This window comes from Apteryx mantelli, chromosome 23 (genome assembly GCF_036417845.1).
Source record: "Apteryx mantelli isolate bAptMan1 chromosome 23, bAptMan1.hap1, whole genome shotgun sequence".
Taxonomy (NCBI): Eukaryota; Metazoa; Chordata; class Aves; order Apterygiformes; family Apterygidae; genus Apteryx; species Apteryx mantelli.
In genome coordinates, this window is record NC_090000.1 from 466,172 (window position 1) to 488,489 (window position 22,318).

A 22,318-nucleotide genomic window follows, 5' to 3' on the forward strand; every position below is an offset into this window, starting at 1 on the left:
AATCCAAATGCACAGAGGGTAAAAGGTAAACATGAGTGCATGAGACCAAAGCAGCCATCTTCCGTACTTATTAGGCACATGTAACACCTTCTTTACCTGTGAATGGCATTCCCAAACCATTCATATTTGAATTTACAGGCTATCTTAAATCTGTCAAAAACTTGGTCACACAAAGCACTTAAAAAGATCAAAGTCTACTAAAAGTACATGTCCTCAGGAACTACAGTCTAAAATAAAATTATGCCTTTATTCACACCTTAAACTGTTCCATCATTTAACAACGTGATGCAAAACACCAATTTAAGACCATATTTGAGTCTGGAATAAGCCTGCTACTCAGTTGTATCAAAATCCCACACTTTAATGAGCATTTGCTTTTCATTGAGTCTGCTTTCCCTTTCTTGTTCTAAGATGTTTTGTAGCACTTCTCCACATGATTTAACAGCTGCTACATTCATCCCAGAGGTGAATGTATTTCATCATGAGCTTGTGCATGCAAGCCTCCTGAAGCCTTTTCAGTGGGAATGGCACATACTGTCAGGCATTGCTAAGTAACACCCTTCCACTCAAGAGAACAGCACCTCAACATTTGCTGCTCAATACTTTCATTTCACTTACCGACATTTTTGTAATTAGCTCATTATGATTAAATGAATGGAAAACACCATTTCATCAAACTCGGTGACAAGCTTAGAAGTACGCACACACACAAATAGTAGAATAGCTTTTCCTGTTGCCAGGATGCAGCCTCCACCAAGCTGCTTTGCTACTTCATTAACAGTTTCTCCTAGATATCTAGGATTTTATGTAAGGCTCCAAACCAGTGCTATTTTTGACCAGTTGCTTGTTACTAGTTTCAACACCGTTTACAAATTCAGATGTGGTGTCACCTGGTCCTGATTCAGAAGAGAGGTCCTGTGATTCAAAAGCAGGTGAAGGCTCAATCTGAGGAATCTTGCAAGATTGCTCCTCTTCCCATTCTTCTGCCTCCTGCTCAAGTCGCCAGTTGTCCTCCTGAATGTAATGTTTCAGTTCTGGGGGCAAGGCTTCAACTTCTTTCTGAAACTGTCCAACCTCTGAATCATCATCCTCATCTGGAAGAAATGCACAGTTTTTTATATGATGAAATACATGGTAGCATGACTACACCATTATAGACTAAACATATCTGCCATATTATGGAAAGCAACAATCAAATCAGCTGAGAGATAAATGGAAAAAACTCTTTCTAATAGCTCTATAAATTGAGATGAACCATAAACAGAAGTACAAAGATAAAGACAGATTTATAAACCTCTCTGAAACAAAAATTAGCTTTGTTCTACCTCTGAACAGCATTTACTGAAGAGAAATTCCAGAAACAGTGATCACTGATGCAGTAGGTCAGAAATTTATCATTATCAAAGGGCTACAATATTCAGAGAGTATCACTTAAACTGCCAGTAGCCAGAAAGGTCACAATTCAGCTTGAGACATCATATCTACAATGCTACCTAACATATAAGGGTAGGAACCACATGGATTCCAAAGCATGCATTTCATGCTGGTACTTATCAGTACTTTTTATATCTATTTCAGTATTGTTTTAAGTTTTAAAATATCACAAAAAAATCCAAGAAATACCAGTTTTAGACAAGTCTTTAAATTTAATCAAATCCAAAATGACAGTTCCCTATACCACACTTTACTTTTCTTATACACCACTGTAAAAGCACAGCATTTTTAAAAACAACAAAAACTACATCAAATAGGAAAAAAAAATCATGGGTTTATTTCAGAAGCTGAACTGTCATAGGAAGACACACAAAGAACACAACTTCCAGATTCTCATCAGTACCATTTAGCGATGAGCAGAATGACATTTCTACATTGGTGGTTTCTATTTATTACATCTAAACGAACCATGCATGAGATTAGTAGGTTCTTCTACAGCTGCTTGCCATGTACGGTGCCATGTGCACAATAATTTCTCCACATAACTATGTACACATTGGCACTGCAAACACACTTGTAAGGCTCTGTCACCATTACCAATAACTCAACTCATGCAATAGCAAAGACTGCACAAATAAGACAGACTGTGTAGGTTGCGTATTATGATACCACCACAGAGCAAGCAGCTGAGCCAAAACTCAAGATAAAAATGGCATGAATAAAGTGGGAGACATTCCACGTGACCTTATAAATGAAGCACTGCCATATAAACTACACAGAGTCAAAGTGACAAACACTAGCAATAAAGATGTATTGAAAGAATCAAATGGGAAGCTTGAATATTTATTCTTATTAATATTAAATAAAATACTATAATCTCCTAGTAAAGTTCTTTCTTCAGTTTTTAACTTTATTAGGGATTTAGAAAAAAAAATTGAGTACGGAACAGATCACTTCTTTATCGGGTGAACTTTTTTGCATCATCTTCTGACGCATTTGGATGCTGTCTGATGGACTCTTAGAACAAGAAGGTCTGAGTCAAAATGGCAAAAACTGCATATATCTTTTGCCAGTTACAAAGACTAGTAATTAAGTATCAGTCCGAAATGCTAAAACTATACATGGCCAGGTCTAACGAACTAAGTGTGCCGCAGAGCTAGTCTCTTCCTCCTCTTCACAGCAATCAAGTTACATTCCCTCATTCCCGTGGCTCCCAGTACTTCCTCCTCTACAGAACAGGGATAATACTATGCCAAAGAGAAGCTGAGGAACTTAATGGTCACGCAGGGTTAGAGAGACAACATAGTACACAAATGTCTAAATAACCAGCAGTTTTGGCTCCAATACCTGCAACAAAGCGGGACACCTTATCACTTATGTACATCAGGCAGTAGGCACTGGCATTCTTCAAGCCTCCAAACGAATCTCTCTCCAGTTCTTCCCACGATGATTCTGTCACTGAGATGTCATTGTACTTGAGCCAGCTTTTTCGAGGCTGGTCGTATACGTAGGCCCAGTAATGACCAGCATTTGCTTGCCCTTCATGAACCAAGACTGCATGCAAATGATAGGGAACCTGCAAATTCATACAGACATTTTTCAGACTTACTTGTAGTAAACAAAGTTGTCTAACCTCTATACAAAAACTGTAAATACATTCACAGCTGTTGCCTTGTACAGGACTGCTGATTCATACACTAATTTTCCTACTGTGTAAGACCTGACTTCTCTTTTGGCAATATGCTGTCATCTTAGACCGAAAGTGCCATCATGAAACTGAAAGGCATGTCCAATTATTCCACTGGAAACTGAAGCCATCCAAAGAGTTTCATGTTCCCAATGTAGAGAGTGTGATGTCTGAACTTGCTATTTGATGAGCTATTAAGGCACCTCTACCCAACTTCTAATTACTGGATAATATTCTCCAGACCACTACAGTAAATGTATCTATGAGCCATTACTGTATGAATTGTTAGCACTGCTGCTTCAATTTTCTCAACAATTTGCACGTTGTGCCAAATGACCTGTTTTGCAGTGCAGGAACATGAAGAGTTTCACTCAAAGATCCCTTATAGCAAAGTATGTAACACAACTTGAGCTCAGATAGCACTCTTGGATTTATCCCATGCTTAAATCCAGCAATGTCCGTATTTGATCAGGATCCAAAGTTTGGTGCCTAACTAGAGCCAGTCTCCAATTCAGTCTCTGGCTAGGTTCTGAATTCCATCTTTCTGTGATGGGTCAGAGCCCCATTATGCAAAGCCCCACATTAAAACCAGAGAACTGCATGAGCTGAAATCCAGATTGATCCAAGGGTATCTTTGGCCTGCTGAAGTATACTTTACTTACAGTTTTATAGCCAACTCCGTTCCTAGCTGGTAGAGGAAAAAGTGGTCACATTTAAGGTGCCATCTCTGTGACATTCACAATTAAGATAGTTAAGAAACATTATTTGATAACGGATGGAAGTTCTGAAACCTAAACTTTTCTCCACACAGAATTAATCTAAAAACAGGCAGAAACTTGAGCATGAAAGAGGAAAAAGCAAACAAACTTATCCTACTCAAACAAGATTATATTATTATAATGCACATTCTATAGCAGAGATTTAGTTATTCCATTCATCCAAGATGAAAACAAAAGGAAAAAAGTCAGACTTTGCCATATGACTCCTGAACGTCAGAACAAAGGCATACGGGAGCTACTTTTCCCTCTTTCCTCCTTTCTCCCCTGGGATGTTTAAATATCTAAAATGGATGCTCAGTGGCTGGCTGAGAGTACTTATCCCACATCTCTTGAGGTAAGGCCAAATAAACAGAAACACACTTAGCTCCCTCTCCCAAAAAAAGGAGACAGAGAGCCTACAACAGACTTCTTGGTTGCACAGAGCAGAAAAATCAAGTATCTGCAGAGAGATACATGTTTGTGATTTGATCAAAAAGAAAGAGCGTCAAAGGATGTTAGGGTTTTCTGTTATACTCCCTAAGAAAGTTAAGGGAAAAAGTAACATCTTCTTTTTACAGTAACCTTTCTCTTTTTTATAACATTGGGATTTTTAAAACACAACAAAGTGGACAACTTAAACTGACGGCTACTAACAGAAAACATTCGATTTCGTTTTAAACAATAAACAACCATGTGCCAATAAAGGTATTTGAGCATGACTGAACTGATTCTCTGCAAGTACAGACAGTTCAGGCTCTAAATGTTTTTGGAAAAAGCACTTATTTATTAACCTCAGAAGCTCTATGGGAGTTTGAACATAGGGTAAAAACATGAGAATGAAGCATTTCTCTCAAAGAATTGATGACACTGAGAATGTCTCTGCTGGTTCATTGCAAGGGTGAGGCTGAGAACATCATTCTAAAGACGTTCATTCTTCCCCTCCCCAGAAAGCTAGAGTCTGATTAAAAACAAATCCTTCTTCCCCCCAACCTTGGCAAGACATGTAGTGTTTTTCTCTCTCCTTCCATACAAACATTTATCTTCCACTATGACAATGTAGCCAGCAATATCAGTTTAACATTTACCTAATGAAGCTGTATTTCTTACCTGTTGGAGGAGAGGGTCACAGTACATTTGTTCAATGGATAGGTTGATTCTGGCAATAGAGTCTTTCAAATCTGCCAAGAACATCATGAATAAGAAAAATATATAAAAAATTAATGACAAGTAAAATATATAAAAATTAGTGACAAGTCAGGCTATTGTGGTCTCTTTCACTTCAAAAATATTGAAGCCATGCACTAACTAATAGAGGGCAGGGTCATGGCTTTTCTCAAATACAGTTAACACCAGATTTGAAACCTACACAAGATTATGCGATGGTAGGCTTAGGCCCAGTGTATGTAACATGTAGCTTGAAACACATGGAAGAGTCATTTTTAGATAAGCAGGAACACCTCAGGGAGTAGTTCAGGATGTATCCAATTGAAGCAACAGAAAGGAATTCAGGCTAGCAATCAATGGGAAGTCACAACAAATACACTTTGGGCCAACCTTGCATGTCTTGTTCAATCTCACTTCTCCATCGCTGCAGACATGACCTAACAAGGTTCATCTCTTCCTCGGAAACCATGTGAGGAGCTGGGCGTGAGGAGTCAGTTGTTTCTGCTGGTGAATCAGAAGGCTGTAGTGGTGTACTCAATTTTTGTTGTGGTGAAGAATGCGCCATAAAGAAAGCTGTATCTTCAGTCGTCTTAGTATTCTTTGTTTCTAGTACACTATGAAGCAAAATCCCATAGTAATGGACAGATTATTCAATGTTTCTCTTGATTTTTTTGAAAAGAAAATAAATCAAACAAAAACTACTCAAGAGCCAGAGCACCATTTCCCTTTCCAGATGGTACAATATGTAAAGAGCACAAGTTCATTAAAATGTACTTCCTCTTTAGCAAATCAAATTGAAATCTAAGACAAGACAAATAAAGTTCTCACAGAACTCTACATCTGCGCACATGAAGCACAGATCCACAATGAACAACTCTAAAAATTCCTTCTCTTACTACTGAAGAACTCATTTACTTAGCTTAATTCAAGAGTGTAAGCCAACCATGATGGGCAGATTTGTGATAATCCAATATTATACTACTTCCATGGTTGATGAAACAAAATATTAGCACTCTAACAAAAAAGAGCCCATAATTTAGCTCAGGATTACTGCTCAAACACAGGAACATGGCAATGCCTCCAGAAAAGGAAAGAGAACAGACTCCATGCAGTGTTACGTTTACCTAAACAATAGAACCAAATTAAGAGGAAAGCAGCTACTGACTAATTGCACAAGCACTCATACTTTACATCATCATGCTCGCAAAGCGCCCAGATAAATAATCCACTTATCTTTGAGAATGAAAATCATGAGTATTTAGCTAGAAGTTGAAGTGTTCCCCTACAAATATTTTTTATTTCTGTTTACTAACCTATTCTGCTGTGAAAGCCTGTCCAAAACATGAGACTCAGCTTGGGACTGCAGGACTGTTGTCCGAGAGTCATGAGCAGAAGAAATAACAACAGCTGGCTTTGTAGTGATGAATTCAAGAACATACTGGAGCATGTCAGGTAGTGGAAAGTGGGTTGGGCCAGAGCCGTATTTCATGTACCTTCAGTAAAAAAACCAATGTATTCCATTAATGAAGAAATATGACTGTTTGGTTAACCCTGAGGAAAAACACAAATAAACTACTACATATTAGTTTGCGACACAGCCAATGACATATTTATGGAGAGCTGACATAATATTTCTGTCTTTTTATAGAAATTGTTTTGAACACATCAGCTTTCCAGACAAATCATATCAGGTAATCCTAGTATATCTTCCCCCATTGAACATTCACAAAGCTGCAGTTTCAGGATCCTGCCATACACTGTTCATGTATTTCTCAATCATCCATTTGTTAAAGTTAGTGTCAGTGCTTCCTCTTTGGATGCACAGCCTTTGTCCAAGAATACTCCTTCATGGCCTATGAAGGTGGAATAACACAGCCCTGTTGCCACAATCCCCATGACCAGCGCTTACCTTTAAATTTTACCATATCCTTTTAATAACTGCAGTGCTTAACAAACTGGAATTTTACCAGGTTACCTCTTCATTATAAATATTAATAAAAGCCAATTATGAGGCACACAATCTCCTAAATGTTAAAAAAAAATCCCCAAACCCAAACCCAGCAACTTTTTACTGTCTTTATGACAATATATGCAGATTTGGATTAAAAAACAGCCTGGACACCTTGCCCTGCCTCAATTTCCTCCTCAGGACCTGAACATCTGGCGGAGGGACAGAATGAGAGCCCACAGAGCACATACTTGTTCCTCTTATGCATTCATCTATTCTTTTCTCAGAAATCCTGCATTTACAAGAGAAACCCTCCACTATGAAAACCTGTCTCTCAATGTTTAACTGTACCTCTGCTCAGACACCATCCAGACTCCTTCCATTAAGAGCTGATTATTCTGTTCTTTAGACTAAAGACTGGAAATGTCGCAAACCCCTGTGAACTATAGAACTTGTTTTAGCAGTAGCCACTACATTATCTTTTATTTGAATAGGAACCAAAACATATGCCACAGCTGTGATAACGTATGGCATGAGTGCCTTTGTATACTATACACAAACTTAAATGTAAACTGTTTTCATGACACCCACCAGAACTGAGCACATAATACCAAGGTTACTATTACACAGTACAAGTGTTCGCCTGCCACCTGTTCACAGAGTTGTCTCAGTAAAATTAAAAGAACTTTAAGTAGGTTTAGTGCTGATTAAAAGCGCTTTAGACAAAGCACCTGGTAAATAAAATCTTCTGTTTGTCCACAAATCAGAAGAACTTTGCTATTGATCTCTTTACCTACCAAAGAAATATTGCTAAGCTAGAGGGGACATCTCTGTTTCTTTCCATCATAAAGCCCACACATTCTTTTTTCTTAAATTTTCTTTTGTTAAAATTTTCTCCACGCTTTCAAGAAAAAAAACCCATGATTTGTTTTCTCCTTCCTCTATAAGTTTGTTTTATTTAAAAGCTCATTTAAAAGGAAGGAATCACAAAATTCCACATGGTACAAAAATAAAAATAGCTGAATACTTACTTTTCCAGTTTCTGTTGCAGAAGCACTATTTTCTCCTTTAATCTCTTGATTTCTTCTCTTTTCATCTGAATAAGCTCTTTACTGCTGTAGAGGTACCTAAACAGACAAAATACAGAGACCCACCATGTGAGATTTATTTACTTCTAATATCTACAATCTTTCATAAATATTTTAGAACCCTTCCCTCCTCACCAATAAGATCTTTCTCGCTTCCTTAATTAAACAAAGCAACAGCTTTAACATATGGTAAAACAAAATAACTCACCTGTCCATATAAATAGTCTGAGGAAATTCTAGCCTGGTGTGGATTTTCTCTGGCTGTCCTAGTGACTGATTGAACTCAAATCGGGAGAGTTCAAAGGTCAACACTGGTGGGAGTTTTGTAAACCAGCGCTGTAACAAAAGCAGAAATGCCCCAAAAGGGACTTGTTTTAAGATGATTGCTAAATGGCATATTTTAGACTGCTCCTAAGTATCTGTCTGTCTTTAAGCACTGACTTAGTATACATTTTGTTTATGGAGTGGCTAGTCAGAAAGTCAAATTTTATGAGATTAAAATTTCCACTTCCATTTAAAATTTTACCATAAAGAAGCCTCATGATAGCTTCCAGAAGGTTAATTTCCACTGCCCGGTGCATCCAGCTTATTATTATTATCATATATATAGGAATATTAAGTGTTCCACTAATTAATTTTACAAAATTTGCAGACACTACACAAACTCTGAATGTCAGCTAAGAGCCTCCGAGATAGTTATTTTCCAATGCAGCTCTCATGCAATGATGAACAATAAAACAGAAGTCCCTAACCAGCATCTTATTCCTCATCCTCTCTCACGCTATTTATGAACTATTCAACTTAGGGCATTCGGACAACAAACCCACTTTCTTTATGTTTAAAACACTGTTTCCAAGAGCCATGCTGAAAGAAAAATTCTCAGTTGCATTTATACTTCCTCTATCCTCCTGGGTTCACAAATACTTCGAGCATTCATTGCCAGAAGTTTACTTCACCTACCTTAGCATGGCACCACACAGACAATATTCCCTGTTGGACTCACGATGAACACTAAGGTCTTTCCTTTGCATGATCCGTGTCAGGTGTCCTGCCACAATAAATCTGTCCCTACACCAAAGTGCAACAGCACATTTTTAGATCTAAAATCTTTGCAATGAAGGTGACTATTTTTAACACTTTAGAAGGAAATGGCCAGGTGGCACAGCCTTTTGAGAAGCTGCCCAATCTTCAGAACAAGAAAACATAAAAAAGGAAAAGGAAGGTTTTACACACCTATTATGTAGGAGAAACATATGCTCTAATTAATCCCACTGATGTGCTGAGCTTCAGTACACTCACCCATGTTCTCCAAATACAAAATGCACCTTATTCTCCACGCCCCCTACCATGCAGTCCTTTATTCACCACATCTTAGGAAGTGAAATAAATATGCACAGTTCTTTCCAGTCACATTTCTTAGAAATAAAAACCAGAGCCCTCTCCTTCTACCTGTACAGCCATACAACGATTAAAACTTGGCCCAGTGATTGGGCCAATTTCTCTTGTCTTTCCGTAAAGGACTTAAAGAAACAAAAAAGCTTGGATGGGAAAGAATCTGCCTGATAAGCTCCCTACATCCCATGTCTCCCCTTTGTCTCTTGCACCAGCCTACATCAATTTCTACAGAATCTGCTTTAATTGCATCTAAACAGCCTCAGGCAGGAACTAGTAAAACCACTAACAAACAGTTGAGTCCAAAGTCAGACACAGCTTACCAGCACAAGATTTTATTTTTCTTTTACTACCTTAAGCCACAGCCGCACATTTTTCAAATGTTCTGATAGAACTGAAATTCCTTCCCCTGCCCCATCCATGCCAGATACCTTTGCAAATTTCTTAATATTATTTCCCAAACTTTCTCTAGACTAACTTCTCAGCTGCTCTTACACATACAGGATGCTGAATGTAACGGTACATCTTAACTTTCTACTTTGCTGCAGCTAAATAGTTTATGATTGACTTGTGATTCGAAGAATTAAAAAAAAAAAAGAGAGAAAAAAAAATCAGCACAGGCAGAAGATAAGAGTGAAAATGAAAAGAAAAGAAACACACACTGTAATAGGGAGAAAGAAACAAATTCCAAATGGCATACCATAGAGTTAAGCACTGTACTTTTACCCTCCGAAAATATGGAGGCAGTGGTTCTCCCCCTACTCAGGTACAGGTAGGCTTCAACAGAAAGAGAGAGACTTTATCACACTTGCATCAGAAGTAGATGTTTACCTTTTTAATGTAAAACAAACTCCTCAAATTGGTTATACAGGACAATACAGCTTTACAAATAAGCTAAGACTTAGTTAGTAACTCACATTAACATACATTTAGGCAAGATTCCAGGTATCTGGAAAATTTTTGTTTGTTGTTAGTAGAGAATGAATACAATTGCCATTTAAAGTTATCAAAATACAGTGAGACACCCCTGTGCTATATGCATTGGATTTTTTTTAGAAAGCAACCAAAACCTCAACAACAAAACATAAAACTAACCTCCTGTCCATATTTCACTGACTGAGCTGCTGTCTCCTCATCCATCTCCCCCTCCACCATGGCTCCTTCCAAGCACTCGTTCAAGTTCCGATAACCATTTACCTGAAGGGGATACTGACCAAAGGTTTCAATCTTGGAAAAAGTATTGCCTGAATAAGGGGAAAGATGCAAAACCCCATGAACCAACTTAAAATAACAAAAAAACCTGGATGACTCAAGAGCTTGTGATAAGCATCAGTTCTGATATAATACTTTTAAGAAATGAACTCCATATGGTTCTCTGTATAGATGTCTATCAGGACAAGCCTCTTTATAAACAAATGCTGAAGCAGATGAGCACATAAGAGTAGTTAATGTTTTCAGAAAAGACACTTTATAAAAGAAACAGTTTAAAAACAATTTTATAAAGAAGACTATTTGCAAGTTCACTGTAACACTGAAGAACCGGGCAATTTCATCAAGAATGTGAAATACAAAATCATGTATCATCATTGCTATAAATCAAAACACTCAAAGGAGTAAAAAGTGAATCTATCAAATCCTTAACTCACCCTCATGGACACCCTCAGTCAAGAAAGTCCCATAGAAAAGTTGTACCATCGGGTTTTCAGATTTGTCCCCAGGGCTGCTGTTTCAAAGAGGAAAAAAACCCACACATTTGATTCATTTGCAGCTATAGGCTCTAAAAAAGTCCTAGCTCAAAATCTAAGCCTTTGCTTATGAGTCTTCCTACAACCAAAAGTAAAGTTTTATATCAAAGCACAAAATACAGAGGAACCTTCTCATCCGTTTTCATACTCACAGGTGCATTATACCACTCACACTGGCAAGGAAAAAAAAAAGCTAAAACTTTGCCTTTTGAAATGCAGTTCTAAAGAACAGATCTTTAAAGAAAGATCTTTAAAAAGATTTTAATTTCTACTTCAGGTGACTATTTTCCTAACATAACTTTTGTTACACTGTAGCGTTCATTTTATGACAATGTTATTCTATCAGCTGACCACTTTCTCATGCCATTTTACACCAGTTCTATTGAGTTCCCTTAAAAAAGCTTATTTACTCTGCAGGTCACACTGGCACTGAAAAAAGTCATACACTTAGGCAAGAAATGCAGATACAACATTTTATAAGCATATTTGCATACTTCCTACTTAAGGAGGATTACCCTCAGTCAAAAAACTCCTTTTTTTTTTTACCCCAATTTTTTACTTAAAGTCCTCCCATTTATCAAACAGTCATATTTAAAATCTATTTCCATTCAGTGATAGGTCAAACTCCAAAATCTCATCCTGCCATTTTTAGGATATATAAGCATTTCAGAAAAGAGCATAGGGAAAACTCACTTGACATTCACAGCAAGCTGGAATGCATCCTCCAGCCAATCCAGTAGTTTGTGCGTGAATTCACTGACATCTTGCTAGAAAAGAGACACAAGTTTAAAGTCAAACATACACATGAACATGAAAGTGTTTTCATATTCTATCAATTTCACGCACCTACTCAAATACAGGCCAGCTGGTATTGCTGTACCTACTCATCTGAGAAAAACATGAACTTAAAATGCTGTGATCATTATTTTAGACCAATAACGAACACTCTGCTCACCTGAAAACTAGACCAGAGGAAATTACTATGATAACTCCCCAACTACCCAGCTGGCACTCTTGGAGGACTGTTATGCTGGCTGTTTAATTAGCAAGCATATACAGTTCACCTAAACGACACAGGGACAGTTGCTTGTCAGTTGACAAACGTGAGATGAGGCCTTTGAACGTAATAGTAGGATGAAAGTAAATAGGATCATGCGTCTGTAAGTGCTGATCTGAAGATAGCAAAAGGCTTTTTAACCTGGTCTTACCTGCTGTTCTTCAGCAGATCTAAACGCATCCCTTAGGAGCTCCAGTGCTGCAGAAGGGTCTACAAACTTACGATGTGTCCCCAGCATTAAAGCAAACAGACACTGAAGTTCTTGCATGAACGCAATATTTCTTTTTCCCTGCATTGCAAAAAAAAGAGAAAACAAAAAACTCTTACTGCAACTCAATAAAAGCAGCATTCTAAACCAAACTGTTACATGCACATATCCAAAGAGGTAAGTTAACAAACCAAGGAAAGAGATGACATTAGAATGGACAATAGCAGAAAGACATGTAAGGTCATTTCTTGGAAGTGGTTTGGTCTACTGATAGATGCATACGAGAACTGAAAAAAATTAACTTAAATAAAAAATCTAGAGAAAAGAAGTGCCAGAAGTAATAAGAGCTAACATATAAAGCAAAAGGCATTAATTATACGATTTACTTTGTCTAGAATTTTGGTTTTTCAGAGTATCAAGAGCACACACAGAGGCAAGTAAATCACCAAAGTTTCTTTAACAGTGGTTGCCAGAAGCTGGAATGATATAACAATGGAAGGATAATTCTACATATGCCCTTTTTTAAAAATATTTTCTAAGCATCTTCTACTGGTTACTGTCAGAAAGTATTTGGGCTAGACAGACCTTCAGATTGGCTCAAATACCAGCTTTTCTGTTGCGCATACAAGCAAATAAACAATCTGGAGCTACCAAAGAAATTTCACAGGACAGATTTCTCCCAGCACTTCAGGTAAAAGTCGTAGAGGAAAGCTTTATGGGAAGCATCTGATCTTTTCTACAGCGATTCTGTCTTTGAGAAGTATTTCTCAAATTTGACTTTAAAGCAGCAAGAAAACTTAAAAGTCATTAACATAGGTGCAAGGGTCTCAGATGACCCATTTCAAATTAAATCTGCTTAGAGAAAGAACAAGACAGCATACCACAAAAGAGGGACACTTCACAGCATTAGTCGATGAAAACTTACTGTGCGACTTCGACAATTCTCAAGCACGCTTTGTGGGAGAGAGTAGCCAAGGACCAGTCTCCGAAATTCTGGCAACTGGAAAAGAGACTGAAAAGAAAGAAGAGTTAAAGACTGGTCAACACCTGTCAGTACTTGACTCATTACGATTTGAAGCACCATTATCATCCTTTGTACTCTACAGCTGTTTTGTTCACTCCTAATTCTTCAATGGTCCTCTATTACTAAATAAACATTTAAAAAGTGAGCAGTCTACGTGGCAGGCTAGTACATCCGTACCCACCGTCTCCCCTTACGCCCTTTCAAAGACCAAAATCTCATCCTGTCATTTTTAGGATATATCAGCATTTCAGAAAAGATAATAGGCAAGCTCAGAAAAAGCACAGAGGAACCACTAATACTAAGAAAGGAGCACTTCTACAGCTATTCTATTTCCTTTCAAAGGTAGAGAGACATGATTAACATTTATCTGCTGATGTAAAATGGTTAGAAGAGCCAAATGTGTTCAGTCCCTCTTACTGTTGTCTATTCTTGCTTAGGTTATCACTAATAATACTCTTTGCCTAGTTACTTATTAGATCAAACATTTAAGCCACTGTAGTCCATTAACTGCAATCTGATACACCACATATTGAGCCAACAATCACTGCAGTACAATTTAATTATCAATTCACTTTGCCAGTCTAGCTTCTGTCATCCAGTAAGTATTTAGACATCACTGCATCAAAAAACATTTGCATAGGTACATACAGATTATATCTATCTGTATCTATGTTATGCGAAGTCTATCTAACTGCTCTTTTTGAGCATGCTCAGAGTAAATCTCTGTTATATAAAATAAAAATAGAAGTATTTTAGGATCTCAAGCTAAGGCTTGATCCATTTCTCAAATCTGAAAATGAAACATGGGAACCTCCCCAATATTGCCCTCACAGCAGAAAGAAAACAGGGATGGAGGTGGGAATGTTTTTGTTTTTCTATTAAATTCAGTATAGTTGCAATCTTAGTAAAGTAAATTTGAGCATGGTCACTTTCACTCATCTACATATGATGACCCCCTCACAAAGATGACGTATTTTTAATTATCACCGATAAACATTTTGACCCCAAGGCAGCAGGAATTAAGAACTTTGCTATTAGATTACCTGTATGACAGCACTAAACCAACATGTATTTCCAATGTTTTTCATTCCAACAGGCCAGTCCCCCACTCTTCTCCAGTCATTCTGCTTGGGATTCTCTCCCCAAACTTCACAGCGTTTCCTTTTGGAGCGATTTTTGTTCTCAGCGGAATGTGCTTCCTGTGCTCTGTCACAGAAGATGCATATCATATTGTAAAACACCATCTCACAGAGATTCTTAAGAGTTAGAGGAATTGTATTCCACTCTAGTCACAAACAAGACACTCGAGTCAGGCACTGCCAGATGATGCATGTAGCACAACAAGTCTTATCTGTCTCCAAAAAAGTTTTAATTCTCAAATGAGGTGGATTAGAAACAGGATTGGAAGGTAATTTGGGAAGACAGAATAAGGTAATAAGATGTGCATGCTTTTCTTCATACACTAGCTGGTGCAAAATTAGTATGCAGTGCATTTTTGGTGGTTATTGGAGACAAATCCAGTTCAATCCACAGTAAGAAGGGGAGAGCGACCTGATGCCTGGTGCGAGGTGAATGAATATAGAAGATTTCAAGGTGCTTCCTGAATAGGTGCCACACCAGTAAAGTCTCCTTTTGTTTGGCATGTCAGTAACAACAGTGGGAATTGAACAAGCCACAACTAAACCTGGGTTTTCTATTCCAAGCATTGTGTTGCAGTGCTGCCCCAGAAGAAATGATTGACTATAGTACCCAGAAGACAATCACGATCCAAGCATCTTATGAAAGCAGTAAGCATACATCTGTTTGGGCATTTACATTTGTCTTGCAGTTATTAAAAATGCAATCAGCCTAAGGATGCACTTGCAAATATCTGACAAAACCAAAAACAATTTATGGATCCACTGACCTTTCCACTTCTCTTTCTGCAGCTTGAGCTTTTGGCGATTCTAGTAGGCTGCAAGCAATGACTGCCTGGAGGTCTTCTTTGTTGTTAGGGGTAAGTGCAGTGACATCTAGAAGCAGAGGCAATGTTCTGATCAGTTTTCCAACCAGGAGTAGTCAAATGTTTTCTTTAAAAGGAACTTCTAGAAAACGTTACACTACACAGGTCTGATTTTCAAAATGATTCAGGTATAATTTTCTAGCAGAAATATAAATATATATTCTTTTAGTTTAAATCATACTATGAAACCTAAAAAGCTATTGAGTGGGCTGGAGTAGGAGGACAGTAGAGATCATGCAGCTGTGTGAAGGCCAGATTTCCTTACACCTGAATTCAGAGCTTGTGGGAACATCTCAAACCTGCTGAAGTAATGAAACAAGAACATCAGCTGCTGCTTATATTTGCTATGCCTTGATATCAATACTGACTGACACAGTTTTAAGAAAAAAATGATTTTAATTTAATAAAATTTGCATAACCACACCAAACCATCTTCTTGCACTGCTTTCAGGATGCTCAGCTAACTGTGAGTCATTTTGTTTACTAGTTGTGTAGGGAAGGAGAAAGGAAAATTAGTTTTGAAACAGGTGGAAGCCTTAAATAGTAGGATAAAGGGCAGCTGAATGGTGCTAGGTGTTACTCTCTAAGCTCCCAGCACAGATTTTTGGCATTGTGAATCTGTCCAGTGATAAATTCACTTGGGAGATTTTCAACTGATAGACTAGGTGTCTTTAACAAAACTAAAGTTTTAAAGAAATTATTTTCAATTACTGCAGATGAAAGTTACATTTTTTTACACTTAAATGTACCAAGCTGACAGCCTACTTTTGTCAATACCAATATTTATAAAAATAATTTTCAAGTAATCAGATTGCTAGCTCAAATAACCCAGCTGCCAGAATCTCATTTTGCCTTTGTCTATGTGTTCTAGTAGTCAGTAGTAGTGCTTTAGCTAGGCAGTAATACTAGACAAAACTAGCTGTCTGGCATCAAAAGCTGCTGAAATGGGATGAAGTAAGCCCCTCCTGTCAGTTAAAAAAAATAATCAATTGATCTGCAGGTTCTAAAAGCACGGGTCTTTGCTCACAGATAACCAGGCTCTGGAAGAAAGCAGCTCCGGCATGTCCTTATAGCCAGACAGGGAGTCTGCCTGCCTAAAAAAGAATCAGAGGGCAAACAACTATTACAGAAACCACTCCTAATATAGAGATCATTTTAGGGTAGCAGTGATAAAACAGGGACGAGAAGGGCACACAACATTTCACTTTGGGTTTCAGTGGTCTACCTACTCTAGTCACTTTGATTTTCAAGATGAACAGGATTGAGTTGCTTTCCTTTTTGATTCAACTGTCCTTCACCAGGAAATACTAAATACAGTTAAGAAACACCTTTCAGCCACACAGAGCCGTAAGATCACCGTAACAAGGGACTCTGCCCAGTCCCTGTACCTCACAGACTTCACTGCAGACATACATCCTCATTCCCTCTCCTTAAGCTGGCACTTAAGCCGGCCCAGAGGTGAGCTGGTTCAAGGAAACAACCATGGCCAAAAACTAATCTTACAAAAAAGATTTTTTTGCTGGTTTAGTTCTCTAACTACCCTACTGCAAGTGACAAGCACTAGCAAAATCAGATGAGTACTGCGACAAGAGTGGGGGGGATTAATTGGCAGAAGCTGGGAGTCCAATACTTCCCCTTTCATCTCAGCTGACATCTGAAACCTTAAGGTAATACAGTGTGAACACAGACAAACTACTTACTCGGTGCAAGCTGTTTGCCCACAGCACTCCCTTCCCAGGCGGATGGTTCTGCAGCAGCAGCATTCTGATTAGGCTCCTGAGCATGCTCCTCCGTGAGGAAGCTGACTGCTTCCATTAGATCTCCATTAGCAGCCTAGTAGAATAAAAGGGGAAAAAATCCATAGTTCCAGGGTTCCTTCATCTGCATTTGTATGAAAGTTAATGCATGGTAGAGATAGACACACTGGCACCAACTTTACTTTCTCTGGCCATGGGAGAAAGCTATCTATTGGTGACAAGTAGCAGTAGTAAAAAAAAAAAAAAAAAAAAGGCTACAATTTCTCAGACAGAAAGCTCTTTGGCTTTATTACTAGGACAATATAGACTGCCTTAACTCATTTTCCTCATAAGAGACCAGAGTAACCACAGATCTGAAGTCCAACAGGGTACTTAGCCACAGAGAGACTCAGAGGAATCAAACTCTTCATGAATTTCAAGACATATATGTCTTACTGAACTGGGGCTTTCTTCAATGGCAACACGACTGCATTTCTTAGACCATCGCTATGGGCTATGCACACTATTTTCACTTTACATAATGCAGCACATGATAACGAAAGAACATGAAAACACTGATCGTAGCTTACTCCAGAAAAGAGCTCCAGCACACAACCAATTTCCTGCTGCTATATCTCAAGAAGCTGGTGCCTGATGATTCCAGACTAATGCAGTTGCAATGAGTTTCTTGCTGCAATTTATAAATATTAAGATATGCATTATGAGGAGGAATCTTTCCAGATAAGTATTGCTCCTTCAACTATCTGAGAGTCTTGTGTCCCTTTACTGTAGGGCAAAGACGACTGTTTGGTGATTGACGAGACAACCACAAGTCACAAAGCTACATATGTTATGTCAACTGTCCAGAACTCCTGAAACAGTTTACATAAGGGAAAACTTACTCTGCTCCACAAAACTTGTTTATTATAATGCATCGATAACAGTTTTGCTGTAGGAGCAAAACTACCAGGAAATGTTTACAATGTTTGAACACAGCATATGCTACTGCAGCTCAGATTTTGAGGTCTACTGTTAGAAAAATGAAGGGTTTTCAACTCACTGTGGACTTTTTGTTTCAGAGTCAATTGAGTCAATAATTACCTATTAACTTCCAAATCGTATTCCCTTTTGACACCAACAAATGCTGGACTTGTGTATCTGTTTCCCTCATGGGTATATCTGAATTAAGCACCAGTTAGAGGCGGAAAAAATAGTGGATCATTTATCCCCACCTCTTCCGTGAATGAAATTATTCCACACAGCATACACTATATCACTTTCACGAGACACACACCGACTATTTTGGCAAGAAATAGCCTATTATCAACCCACAAAAAATGCCAACAAACATCTGACCCATGAATTACGTTTAGAGAGAGCCTGAACTTGCCTAACTTTTGGAGCAAAATCAGAGGTCTTCTTTCAAAAGAACAATGACAACATACACAAACCTTTAGAGCTGCGTGAAGGAAGGCTGAATCTTGAATTCCTGTTATCTCTCTCAATTGATTTAAAAGCATTTGGCAATCCTATATGCAAAAAATAAAGAGAGCTCATGTAAAAAGGTGATCAAGAAAACATCGAGCTGTTTCTGCAATTCTTGCCAAGGGTTCACCTGAGTGGTTGTTTTTTCTTTCCTTTTTACTGACAGACCAACACAAAAACTCAGTCACAGTTGCCTGAGAGTATTCAGTTTGAACATCAGTTGGAACAGCATACTTAGCAAAAAAAATTATTTACAGACTAATGTTCAGTCTCCTGTATTTTCAAGAGAATGTCAGGAGGCCTCCTCAGAGGAAATGATATGTGCTCTGTTAGATGCACCATACCTGAGGTGGGAATTGGCACCCCCTCCTCTCTCAGAAAGCAGCAGCATGTGCAGCAGGACATATAAGGAGGCTAATAAGTTCCCAGGGGATTGGTGAGGGGCTATTTTAGGTCTGGCTGCACATGCCATTTGTGCCTGTCATTTCTCACTTACAATAAGATGTCAGTATAAGGGCCCAAGAAGCTACTATTGCTTTTCCTTCCCCCCACCACACAGGCAACTCAAAGTTTGGTTAGCTATTTGCTATCGGCTCTAATTCACAGTCAACAATCTATTCTTTGACTATTGCAGCCACTTACAATTTTGGAAGAAAACCTCTGTAATCAGTTTTTTAACAGGCTCTTATGAAATCCTTACACGCTACAGGGCTAGTCAAGCAATGAATAGTCTTCGTTTACCAACCTACGTACCTGGTCAGGAAAGCATAAGCCCCAACAACAGAACAATGCAAGAGAGTTTGCCAAAAGCATTTATTGCCTAGAAATTATATAAGCCTGTCACTGGGGAATAAGTTTATGGTTGGGGAATAAGATCAGTATTCACATTACGGAAGTGCAGTTGCTCCAAAAAGGCTGCATCTTATAAGAGATGCCTGCAAATATGAAATACTTTTCACATGGAGCCAGTATCTTTGCATTAACTGCCAGATACAGCAGAGTTAAAGGACCTCTTTTTTTCCATACAAGTAGTTATCATGCTTACTAAGTACTGCAGTGCTATGAATAACTTCAATGAAATAGTTATCAGGAAAGTCAGGTCTCTATATGGAGTCATAGCTCTCAACTATTCTAGTACCTAACTGTGACGCTGAAGGTCTCATCATTCCCCTTTCCAAGCAACAAGTCCGCAATCTTCTATCTCTAACAGGTCATTCAAATTCAATTTGACACCATGATTTATAGCTTTGTAATGCTGAAATTACATGTAGAATAGGAAGGATATTAATACAGAAAACCAGCCATGACTGCATCTCATATGCCTGAGTTATAAAGGCTATTGAGGATCCTACTGTTAGCATGCTCTAATGAATACTAGCTTTTTAAGATCATATGTTTAATTAATCTTAAGCAGGAACACTACAGGTGAATAAATTCAAGTTTCAACTTACTCTCATCACTGGGGAAAATCTCAACATACCTTGATGTAATTGGAGCATAACTTCCAACCAGTGAGTAATAAGTCAACTTTTTTGAGACATCCATCCATAATGCTCATGGATGTTATTCTGCACACAGTATCATAAAATTAGCAAACACGCATATCAGTATTTAAAAAAAAAAAAAACTATTTTTTTTATGGAAATGTCCTTTACAAAAGCTAGTCATCATACTCCCACCTAAAATACTACTTTTGCTCAACTGTTATTAAAAAAAACTGTGTTTGTGTATACACATCCCTCCAAACCCCTTACACAGGCTCTTCTTGTCTTTGCACCTAATCCTGAGAAAAGCTGACACTGGAAACCTTACGACTAGCTAACAGCACAATGGGAAACCGCAGGGTAAGAGGCCAAGAGTAGGAGGCTCGGGACTGGAATGCTTTCACAAAGGCAAACCAATTATATCATGTGCTAATTTTGCTACCTTAGCAAACTGTATTCTTGTTGGCTAACCCCACCTCATGCCGCAGGGCATATTTTTCCGTTGGAGAAAAATCCATGCTAATTAAACCACATTACAATAATGAAATGCAAGGCAGGACAGGGCATGATTTCCAGGGGGTTTTCTTCTTCACTGAAAGCAATTCCCAAAGGCTGCACTGAACACCAAAACTAATAACCAAAACACAGTTTTAAGTTACCACATAATAACTAAATATTTCCGATGCAATTTTTTTTAGCCTTTCATAAGAAACATTTGTGTTAAAAGCGTCTCTTAATAGCGTAAAGCTTATCCCATGCAATGAGGCTTGCAGTTGACTGGCAGCCCACAAAAGCCAACAGGCATCACATTCTGTGCACCGAAATTTGTTAAGTGCTTGGGGAGTAATTTTTTGGCTTTGTTTTCAAAACTAGTTGGTTGATTGCTTTTCGAGGTTATGCTGCTGTGGTACTTTAAAACAAGCTGCAGAGCTGGACATTAACACTCAAAACAGCAGTGGAAGCATGCCACTACTATTAATATATGCTGCACTAAAAAAAAACAAAAGCAAAACAAAAAACAAAAAGAAACCAAAACCAAACCAAAACAAACAGCAAGACTCCCATTAAAGTCCTACTTGTCAAGAAACTAATAACCAAAACTAAAATGCTATTACTATTAAATTACAGCAAAAGGAGACAAGTACAAAAACAAGAGGTTGACAGGAAGGAAAATGTTGGAGATAAAATTACATGGGCAACCAAGCAAGTGATGAAACGGAATGGTTTTGCTATTTTCCTTAATTTGACTCACTTTTATAGGGCACAGAAGTAGTTTGTTTTGAGGAGAAACTGAAAGCAAGGAAGGATGAAAATATGGTGCATAACTTCAAGGAGGTTCCAGAAATAACAGCGTGCATGGAAGATGCTGTAGACTGCATGGAAGAGGCACGCAGAGTAGCTGACCTTCACCACTGCAGCTTAAGCATGCTTTTTAGCAAATCAGGAAAATGGATATCAAGAGGATTAAAAAACTACAGAAGGGAGCACCAACAATGGCCACATTCCTGAAATAAGACCTTTCACAAAGCAATACCCAGCTAGGCAAGAAGTGATAGCCAGCTGACTCTTCATCCTTAATGTACACGTATACAGGCCTCTCATATATTGTGCGCTCTTCTGACACTGCCCCTGCACAAATCTGAAATTGCTGATGCACAAAGTTTCTAAATGTGCAATGAGAGAATCGATACCTTCTCACCACTCATTCCTTTAAGGCTGGCCTCACAGAAGTGTTTCTGTTATCCCTCAAGAGCACTGAGGTTCTACAGAAAAGCGAGGATCTCAAAAGAACGGAACAGATATGTAAATGCAGTACGTGCCCTGAAAAGCTCTTGGACTGGGCTTCAGTGTCCTGTATACATGTACTAACCTTTCAAACTGAAAGCACTGAAGGTTGCCCACAAAAGCAAATTAGCAGTCAACTAGGAGCATATAGCCATGCACCCTTTTGAACATTATGGGCCAGATCCTTTTAAAGACAAGTTATACAGCCTTGAAATTTAAGAGCAGTAGTTTTTTCTAACAGATATCAAGAGAAGCTGTTCTAATATCAGAGACAGACTAACTGATTTCCTTTGTCTTCTTTGTAAAACAACTTTAACGAGA

General features: G+C 38.3%; 1 protein-coding gene across 8 annotated transcripts in view; it reads right to left on the minus strand.

The window, feature by feature from the left end:
- USP28 (ubiquitin specific peptidase 28) overlaps positions 1–22,318 on the minus strand; it is a 31,473-nt gene that overhangs the window by 7,382 nt on the left and 1,773 nt on the right. For 6 of the 8 annotated variants that reach the window (XM_067310294.1, XM_067310292.1, XM_067310293.1 and 3 more), the window contains exons 2-17: positions 18,695–18,772; positions 17,208–17,340; positions 15,412–15,517; positions 14,549–14,711; positions 13,407–13,493; positions 12,425–12,562; positions 11,910–11,983; positions 11,118–11,194; positions 10,567–10,715; positions 8,288–8,415; positions 8,023–8,118; positions 6,357–6,536; positions 5,434–5,657; positions 4,987–5,057; positions 2,782–3,010; positions 891–1,094 (exon numbers count right to left, since the gene is read on the minus strand). In XM_067310294.1, coding sequence (XP_067166395.1) covers positions 891–1,094; positions 2,782–3,010; positions 4,987–5,057; positions 5,434–5,657; positions 6,357–6,536; positions 8,023–8,118; positions 8,288–8,415; positions 10,567–10,715; positions 11,118–11,194; positions 11,910–11,983; positions 12,425–12,562; positions 13,407–13,493; positions 14,549–14,711; positions 15,412–15,517; positions 17,208–17,340; positions 18,695–18,772 — 2,137 coding nt within the window. Of the gene's footprint in view, positions 1–890; positions 1,095–2,781; positions 3,011–4,986; positions 5,058–5,433; positions 5,658–6,356; positions 6,537–8,022; positions 8,119–8,287; positions 8,416–10,566; positions 10,716–11,117; positions 11,195–11,909; positions 11,984–12,424; positions 12,563–13,406; positions 13,494–14,548; positions 14,712–15,411; positions 15,518–16,534; positions 16,552–17,207; positions 17,341–18,694; positions 18,773–22,318 lie in introns of those variants that run through there. The other 2 variants (XM_067310290.1, XM_067310296.1) reach the window with 2 other exon arrangements.